The sequence below is a fragment of the Bidens hawaiensis genome, unplaced genomic scaffold (assembly GCF_021521415.1).
Source record: "Bidens hawaiensis isolate Kalapana, Puna unplaced genomic scaffold, B.hawaiensis_p1.1 tig00009076_1, whole genome shotgun sequence".
NCBI classification, from domain to species: domain Eukaryota; kingdom Viridiplantae; phylum Streptophyta; class Magnoliopsida; order Asterales; family Asteraceae; genus Bidens; species Bidens hawaiensis.
Window position 1 is genome coordinate 109,597 of NW_027491666.1, and position 10,175 is coordinate 119,771.

The following is a 10,175-nucleotide window of genomic DNA, read 5'->3' on the forward strand; positions in this document are numbered from 1 at the left end:
AATAACCCAAAAAAAAGCTTTTGATAATAAGTATAAGTAAATGTTCACCATGTGGAATCACCAGGGCGACCGAACCCAACTCCTTCGGCTAGATGTACATATTAGCATATGCCTCGACCCACAAATGGCCTGAACTTGTTTAGACATAACCCGAGCTCACATACTTCATGGAACCGATATTATGGCTATATTGCAATATCTTGTAGCCTGATATGAAAAGATTTGGTCTCCCCACGGGACCACCCGATTATACCCAGAACCAGTTCCTACTGACCCAATTTTGACTTTTTTTGACCATACCAGAACCGGTTCCTACCCGGTTTCGATTCCTGAAAATACCTGTTTTGTGCACCTCTACTCTAGATCCGATGGTGGTTGAGCCATGAAGCCCGATACAAGATCTATTGTGTTTTTAATTTTAAAAGGGTAATATCTTTGAATTGGCAATGTACATCTAAAGATTCCTTCTCTTTTCAGCTAATAGAGGTTAACCACAAGCTTAAAATGAGGTAATGCTAAAGGTTCACGTATCAGGTCAAGCACATATTAGGTTAGGCTCAAGTAGTGGCGGACTAGTCATCTATTTTGGTGGTCAGATTTCTCATGACCAAACATTAGAAGTTTCGGCTAGGTCAGGTTAAATCGGGCCAGTGAACATAACACTGGGAAACACACGATACAACTACAATGTAATTAAAGACCTGACCTCTGATGACCAGAGAGAGAATGAAATCAAAACCACAGAAAAGAAGAGCAACTTGAGATGTATTGAGAATTCCGCATTAGAAAATAAACGAGCAGTAAACAAAGAAATATGTTAAAAGTGGTTAAAAAGCAACTTCAGAAGTCAACATGACATCTCCAACCTAAATTAACAAAAAATATGAGATGTAACACCAATTAAACTATTTGGTACAGGAACCATCAAACCACAAAACTATAAATCATCAGATTTTAGTCGCAAATGTATAAAATAATTTACAAAATAAGTGAACAGAATGTCATAGCGGCATAGCATTTATAGCAGACAAACATGCCAAATCTTTATCAAACAAGCGGTATTCATTATCACCGGTTCAGAAACAACTCTTGAAGTAACCATTCAATGTTTATTTATAAACAGTAACAATTGCTGAAATAGGAATTCCCCACAAAATTAAAAGGCAAAAGAACCACCATTTTATGCACATATGAAAATGAAATGCAGCAAATTATGAGCGAACCTTCATTGCCTGTACTCACCAGCAAGCTTCTAACCAGCCAAAACAATAAGCACAAATGTCTTAGTTAGAACCCAACCCAACCCAACCCAACCCACCCCACCCCCACCCCACCCCATACCTGAAAGATGTTCGTTACAATTGAATCAAGGCCGGAAAATGGAGTCCAAGCTGAATCGTCAAAGGGGTAGGGAATTGAGGCTGAATCATTGGGACTGCTGTGGCGTCATCGATCTAATGTGCAGCCGTTCAGGTGTGTTGGACATGTAAAAAGGCGCCACAAGATTCAAACGTGAAACCCTTTCAGTAAAAAAGCGAAGCTTTTCCACCAGACCGGTCTTCAAACTTTTATTACAGGTTCACTTTAGTTTTTATTCGCTCACCTGCTCCACTAAACTTTCAAAATTCACTGGGTTCTCATGAACCTAATCCCGTCTATGTGGGTCCACGTCTGGGCTCCAAGAGTTTCTCAAATAAATTTAGAGTCTCAAAATGAGTAACCTAACCGAACCTCAAACACACCTACATAATATATCACATAACACGGGCCCTAGTTTATTATCCAACATTGCACCAACACTGAATGTCCAAAAACCCAAGTAATAGGGCAAAAATCTTGCCTAAAATACAAAACTACAAACCAATATATATAACAATTCATTCTCACATATTAAACCAAAACTCTCAAACGCGCACACACACACACACACATAGTAAATACAACGTTACTCTCAACAACCAATTGTTCCCCCAAACAGAAGAGAAGACAAACCTCATATCTCATATAGTAGAACAGGACACGAACATCATCCGGCGCCCCGATCGGAAGAGGCAGCCATACATGCTGTTTGTTTGTTTGTTTAGCAAGGCATATACCACTTATATGCAAGCTCTGAAAGCCCACTAGTAACCCAACCCTACACATCACCCTCTGGTCTTTGCTCTCTTCATCCCTAGGCTACTGTTGAACGGAGAAACCGAACCCGACATGTGGCCTGACTCCTCACGTAAGGTCCCATTCAGCATTGCAAGCTCCCGTAACTGCTGCTTTTTATAAAAATCATGAGTCTCATCCTGCACACCCAACATATTTTGAGCCGTTAACCTTTAAATAAAATCATGAGACACAAATTTAGTAGTGAAGGGCAAAATGGGAATATAATGATACCACGGGTCTAAGCAGGTCTTCGAGTATTTCACGAGCTTGGATCAAGCGGGCTTCTATTATATCAACTGGTAATTCTGCTTCCACAAGTATGTGAAGAGCTTCGTTCAAGTGTTCAAAACCGGGTTTTCCTCTCATCATATCTTCCTGTATTTAAACAAACATTTAACAATCGTAAGAATGGTGTCTTGACTAGGGCTGTATGTTTAACTTATGAGAGCTCAAGCTCTATTTTTTAGGTTCAAGCTTGGTTTGGGAGTAAGTTCTTCAAGCTCGAGCTCGGTTTGCTTATTATTAGTCAAGTTCATATAGATTCTAATTATTATATATATATATATGCACATTGATTATAGTTTTTTATATATAACACAATGCATACTATTTAGTTACTTTTACCATAATTTTACATATAATAATAACAAATATTATATAAATATATATATTTAACATCTTGAATAAAAATTATATAATAACAATATTGTAAATTTTTTTTATATATTTGATAAGAAGCTCGGACTCGTTTCTTAAAACAAAACTTACTTTTGGGATCAAGCTCATTTAAGCTCGGCTCGGCCCGAGCTTTTAGCGAGCCGATCTTTAGTAGCTCATGAGCGGTATTTAGATACATTTTGAAATAAGTTGGGGAATTTTGTTTATAACTAGTGCATCAAAGAATATTACAAAACTATATTATTTTAATGATATTCTAGCTTTTGTAAATGTTTAGCTATTTAAGGGATTCTATGCATTAAAAATATACTTTGACATGATCCTTTTCATTTGACTCGTTTAAGATGAAACATAACCCAAATCAACCCATTTGTAAATGGGTCGAAAAAATTTATTACCTTTGCTGGATCTTTGATGCTCCCACGTCCCCTAATAAGAACACGACAATCAGTACTTGCTTCGACTCGTTTAAGAGAGTTCCCACGGGGCCCAAGGAGACGTCCAACAAAATTAAACTGAAAATGAAATAACACACAGTAGCATCAATCAAGACACAAAATCAACAGAAAATTAAGTCAAGGTTAATTAACAGAACAAAAGTAAACTTACATTAGGATAACTGGCCACAGGAATATCAACCCTGATTGTTCTCTTTACTATCAGACTAGATGAACTGCCTTGCGAACCAAGCCAGCTATGTGCAGGTGATGGCTGCAATAAAGATGGCATCTGCACGAAAAAAATTCTTAACTCTCTTAAAATGAAATACAAAAAAAAAACATAAGACGTGTTTTAAATTTTTGGTTCTGTTTGGCTACTGTAGTGGACAGGCACAACAATGTGTCATAATCAAATTTTAGAAGGAAAAAAAACATAGCAATTCTTATCAGATAAGAGAACGTTTCATATTAAGTTATTAATATATGGCCGCAAACCAATGTTCAGCAAGGTTCATATAACTGTATGTTGACTTTTTTTGACCGCTAAAGGCATCCCCAGAGGCTCTTTGAGAAAGAAATCTAAAAAAACAGTATAAGAAAGGGCAAAGCAAACATGTGGAGGTCAAACTATTGTCAACTGTGGTTTACAAGGATGGGTTAACTTATTATGGTGCTTGCATTTAAATGTCAAACTGGATGGTGTTAGCCAGAACTACCTGTCATGATATAAGTAAGTTTTGAAGCAAAAAGTCAAACAAGTCAATGCAGTTAGCATGATAAGTAAAGAGTACTATTGTCAGAAAGGCTTCTAAAAGCAGTAAGTAAGAAATTAGAGTAAGTAAAGTTATGTTAATGGTTAGTATCCGTACTTCTGATTGAATTGGTGGAGTCCATATGTTAGCTGCTCCATTTGAAAACAATCCTCCTGAAGCCAGGGGGCTAGCATGTTCAAGCCCACTTTGATCTAATAATGATGCATTCCCCAACAGCGTGCTTACACGCAGTATTTCTGTTAGGAAAAAGGTCAATTTTCAAGAACAACATGTCACCAGTTAACCAAGTACTAGTTAGCAGTCACCATAAAAATTGGCAGGTGATTTGATAAGTCAGTTAAAAAACATTTCACCTGAATGAAAACATCTAATCTTCATAAAGTTAAATAATCAGATACTGAAAACTAAAGTTGATCATTAACCGACTAAGCTACAAAGGTCACTCTTTTTACAAAATTGAACATTTGGAAAATAAAATATTCCAAACCCATTATTAAGAAATGTTGCAAATCCTTTCACTTGTCAGCAAACCAAACTAATAATTCCTTCATGCATGTTAATGAGAATACTGTCACGCCAGTGACCCTCCAATCATAAGCTGTTTGGCAATAGACTGGAAGTGTTAATGAGCTAGTATTACTAATATGTGTGTTCATGGGATATAACACAGAGACGCATACAGAAATGCTTGATGCATTGTCAATCAGTTTATGTCGGATTGGACATAGTTAGGATATGTAAGATATAAATCAAAGACGCATTAGACGATGTGTCAATGTGTTAGAGCTAAGAATTGTTACTAGATCACATGTTCAACCCCATGAATTGCATCATGTTATGAGATGTCTTGCCTACCAATCATCAAAAGAATAATGATAGTCAGCAATAGTCAGCATGAATCATACCTCCACCCTAATCTGAGCTTCACATTTACAACTCTACTAACCTAAAAAGTAACGGCTTAAAAGCCAACAAAGTTCCTATTAAAAGTTCTAATGATAAAAACAGAAGGAGATCATGTAAGATGCTATGTATTTTAAAAAACAAGTTTAAAAAACTCACCTTGATTCAGCAATCGATAGCACTGCTGAAGCACAGGAACAAATGGACTTAGTTTGTTACGTTCAGCTAGTAAATCTGATAAATACCTGCCAACATGCAAATAAGATCAAATCACCATCAAATATCTAATATGAACCAAGAATAGCTAATAAAATTTACAGCAACAAGATCATCTATACCCAAAACCCCTCTCTTGCCATTAAACATGAGATATGAGCATATTTCAACAACAATTGGCATTTAATGGAACAATATAACTACTCTTCCAGATATAACATCTTTAGTGTAACATTTGCAACATATTATGCATCAGTTTTTAAATTCTCCTAAAATTCAAGACTGTGAAACGCATCTGATCGAACTAACAGACGAATTACGATGCTAAACACAAATCTCAGCAAAACATGATAATCAACAAAGAAATGTAACAATTGCAACTAATTCCGCATCAGTTTCGTAACTATTCCTGCAAATCCAGAGAGCGAAACACATCTGATTTACCTAACAGCAGAATTACGATAGCAAACAAAAATCTCAGTAAATCAAGATAATCAATGAACAAATGTAACAATTGCAAAGTTTTATAAAACTTCTGAAATCAAGAGAGTAAAACTCATCTAATCAAATCAACAGTCAAAATTACAATAGCAAACAAAAATCTCAGTAAAACACGATAATCAATGAACAAATGCAACAATTACAACAAATTATGCATCAGTTCAGCAATTATTCCTAGAAATCGGGAGTAAAACACATCTGATCGAAGTAACAGTACAAATCTCAGTAAAACACAATAATCAATGAACAAATGTGACATTTGCAACAAATTACGCATCAGTTTCATAATTCTCCAGGAATCGAGAGACTAAAACGCCTCTGATAGAACTAACAGTCAAATTACAATACCGAACACAAATATCAGTAAAACATGATAATCTAAGAAGAAATAGAACATATGAAACAAATTCTGCATCAGTTCATCAAAATTTACTAGAAAATCGAGAGCGTAAAACACAGCTGATCAAACTAACACTCGAATTACGATAGTTAATAGAGAAATGTAACATTCGCAACAAATTCTCATCAGTTTCATAATTCTCCTGAAAATCGAGAGTAAAATGCATCTGATAGAACTAACAGTCAAAATAGGATAATGAATACATATCTCAGTAAAACAAGATAATTAACAATTCAACAAACAAATGTAACATTTGCAACAAATTCTGCATCAGTTCAGAAAATTTTCCTAGAAACCGAGAGAGCGTAAAACGCATCTGATCAAACTAACACTCGAATTACGATAGTGACCAAAAATCTCGGCAAAACATAATAAGCAATGAAAAACGTAACATTTACAACAAATTCTGCATCAGTTCAGCAATTTTTTTCCTGAAAATCGAGAGCGTAAAGCACATCTGATCGAACTAACAGCCAAATCACAATACCGGACACAGAAGTCTCAGTAAAACATGCTAATCAATTAACAACTGTTTCATTAACAACACTAACAGTCAAATTACAATACTGAACACAAATCTCAGTAAAACATGATAATAATCAATGAACAAATGTTACAATTGCAACAAATTCCGCATCAGTTCAGCAAGTTTTCCTAGAAAACAAGAGCTGAAAGCACATCTGATCAAACTAACAGTCCAATTTCAGCACTGAACACAAAAATCTCAGTAAAAGATGTTAATCAATTAACAAATGTTTCATCAACAAGTTCTGCATCTATTTAGCAATTTCCCCTATAAATCGAGAGCGTATAACACATCTGAACAAACTAACGGTCAAATCACAAAACTGAACACAAATTTCAGTAAAACACCATAACGAAGAACAAATGTAACAATTGCAACAAATTCTGCATCAGTTTATCATTCTTTCCTGAAAATCAAGCATGCAAAGCGCAACTGATCGAATTATCAGTCAAACTTCAGCAATGAACGCAAAAATCTCAGTAAAACATGATAATCAATTAATAAATGCAACAATTACAACAAATTCTGCATCAGTTCAGCAATTTAAACCTAGAAATTGAGACACTAAAACACATGAAAACACATCTGATTGAACTAACACTCAAATTACAATACTGAACACAAATCTCAGTAAAACATGATAATTAATTAACAAATACAGCATTCACATCAAATTCTGCTTCAGTTCAGCAATTTAAACCTAAAAACCGAGAGCGTAAAGCGCATCCGATCAAACTAGCAGTCTAAACTACCATATTCAACACAAATCTCAGTAACACGTAATAATCAATTAACAAACACAACAGTTACAACAAACTCTGCATCAGTTCAGCAACTTATACCTAGAAACCGAGACACTAAAACACATCAGATCAAACTAGCAGTCAAGTTTCAATAATATTTATAAATCGAGATCGAGAGTAAAATAATATAATAATCATACTTCTCCTGTTCAGCGATAGCGTTGGCGGCAGAGCGTAGTCCGGTGATATGCGGAGAGTGAGGCGCCGACGGTGACGGCGAGTACGCCATGTACCTACCGGAAGACATCGCCGATGATGATCGAATAAACACACAGAGAGATAGAATATTAATAATAAGAAGAAGAGTATGGAGAGATTGATTATTATTATGATTAGGTGAGTAGCGTCGGTAGATGTGGAAGAAGAAACAGGTGTGAGATTGGCATTTATTGATGAGTGTGAATTTGAATGTGAATGTGAATGAATGGATTGAGATCGATCCAGAAGGTCCAATCGTACACCAACACACACACTACAGTAACAACACCAACACTAGCATGTATGTGAATGGCTTGTATTGATTGATTGAATTAATTTAATTTAATTTACTGTTGAGGTAATAAAAAAACACAAGGATTACTGGATGGCTTTGAATACTTCTTTTGTGGTTGGTTTGGTTGGGCATGCTTCATCATGCTCTATGATTGTATTGTATTTGTAGGGTCTTCATTTGGCCCATGGTGTTTATGGTGGCCATAAATTAAATTAAAACATGTCTATAAGCTTCTCAATTAATTATTACATCAAGGTCCTTATGTTATGATCATATAAACCATCCGAATAATTGATTTTAGATATGTTTTAAAATATTCATTATATTTAGTGAGAGATAAATAGATAACATACCGACAACAAACCGGTTTTGAGTGTCTATATAGATGGGCTAGGACAGCATATGTCGTCGGATGCCGATGGAGTATCGTACCATTCTTAAGTATTGTCTCATGATTCTCCTACTTCCGGTTGATGAGATTTTGCATGTTTGTCACAAGGTGTGTTTGGACTCCTTTGGGGAGCATGCAGTACGTTGTAAAGAGCTCTCGCGGTCCAAGAACTGATACAACTTGGTTAGGAATGTTTTTTTTTGTTTTACATCTTGAGGTGTATCGAAACATCTGCGACGAAAGGCACACCAGTGTTTTTTTGGTCCATAGATGGTTAGGATAGAAACACGTGCGTGTCAATCTAATAGGGGTGGCCTCTCATATGGGCTTGGAGAGTAGTATTCAACTTTTCATAGTGCGTCAGGTTGCTTTAAAAGTTGTTTCATGTAAAGGCACTAAACATAAGAAATCATGCCTTGACAAGCAACATGTAGTTGATACTTTTGGTGCTCTTGTGTGTGAAGCTACTTAATCGAGTCAAATGGTTATGGTAGTAATGTTATGACCCAATATCTTTTTTTTAACGACCAACAAACAGAGAAATGCTTAGGTACTCCGTACGGGATGACCCAACGGCAAAAGGCCACCACCAGCTGGCCCAACCCATCCGTACGGATGTAACATCCCCAAAATTTCGGTCCAAATTTAACAAATTATTAAAGTTAAAGGACCAAGAATAATTTCAAGATAAAAAATAAGAAAATAAGATAAGAAAAATAAAATTATTCCATAATAAGAAAACAAGGAAATAAAAAGATTTCCTAAGTTAAGTCTTATCATATGAAGGAAATAAGTAAAAGGAAACTCCATCCCACATGAAAGAATGCAAGAAAGTGAAAGCATTCCACTTGGGTATAAATAAGGAAAATGTAATCCATCCCACATGGAAAGTGGTAAAGAAATGGAAGCTCTTTATAAGGAGTAGAGTTTCCATAGTTTTATTCTTTTATGCCAAGCATGCACCTAGTGGTCCTAACGGAGGATGCGTAGCACCCGACGCACAAGGGCATGGGCGAGGACGACTGCGACGGCGAAGGGCGTTGGGCGCAATGTGGAGCTTTGATGACGCAATGTGGGCAGGACCAGGGAACCATCGTGTAGCGCGATGGATCATCACAAAACCCAAAGCTTGGGCGGTGTCGCGATACGCGTTTCTCAAGCCACTACGTCATCGCGTACCGCGATGACTTGGTTTGACAACTCACGATGCGTGTCCCCGCGTGGCAGACATGGCAGGCCACGTGTCAGCACGTGGCGTCTTCTCAAAAAATGTTTCGTCGCAATACAATATTTTCTCTCTCTACCTCGTTTTGTGTGCCACCGACCCGACAATCATCACCTCGTAATCCGTGCCAATACCCAACGTTTTTTTGTCGTTCTGACAAGTCACGGCGACCGGCGCACATCGTTTTGCGTGTCAATCTCGTAGTACGTGCCAAGCTCCGAAGTGCTGACGATTTACTCTCGATACGTGATAGATATAAAGTAGAAGTGTTGCTCGATAAGTTTTTAAATATCTAACTCCGAATACCATGCGAGGTAGAGGTTCTGTCTAAGTTATTATTTTATTATTATAAATGGCTTAGACCATAGTCGGGGGTATAGCCCGAACCTTGATTACACTTAAGCATAATATAACTTTTCTTAAGCGAAGGTTATTATTAAAGTAGTATTTCTTTATGACTAAGAAATATAATATTTATACAAGAGAATATAGTTAAGAATTTAATGTTTATTCTTGAAGAAGAAACTCAGTATAGATGTTTCTTCCTGAAGAAGAAACGAACATATAAGTGGTAAACAAAGAAAGGGACTAAAGGTCCAAATGTTTTATATAAACAGATGATTTTATCAAGGTTAAAGCTATACAAAACAGATTAAAGGTCTGAAGCTA

General features: G+C 36.3%; 1 protein-coding gene across 1 annotated transcript; it reads right to left on the bottom strand.

Moving 5' to 3' along the window:
- Positions 1–1,754: 1,754 nt before the first annotated feature.
- On the bottom strand, positions 1,755–7,795 carry LOC143531079 (KH domain-containing protein At5g56140-like). Its single transcript, XM_077026462.1, has 7 exons — positions 7,538–7,795; positions 5,111–5,196; positions 4,145–4,284; positions 3,445–3,564; positions 3,234–3,350; positions 2,389–2,532; positions 1,755–2,294 (listed from the first exon to the last, which is right to left on the bottom strand). The coding sequence occupies exons 1-7, from the start codon at positions 7,642–7,644 to the stop codon at positions 2,145–2,147; spliced, it is 864 nt and encodes a 287-aa protein (XP_076882577.1). The 5' UTR covers positions 7,645–7,795; the 3' UTR covers positions 1,755–2,144.
- Positions 7,796–10,175: the final 2,380 nt, after the last annotated feature.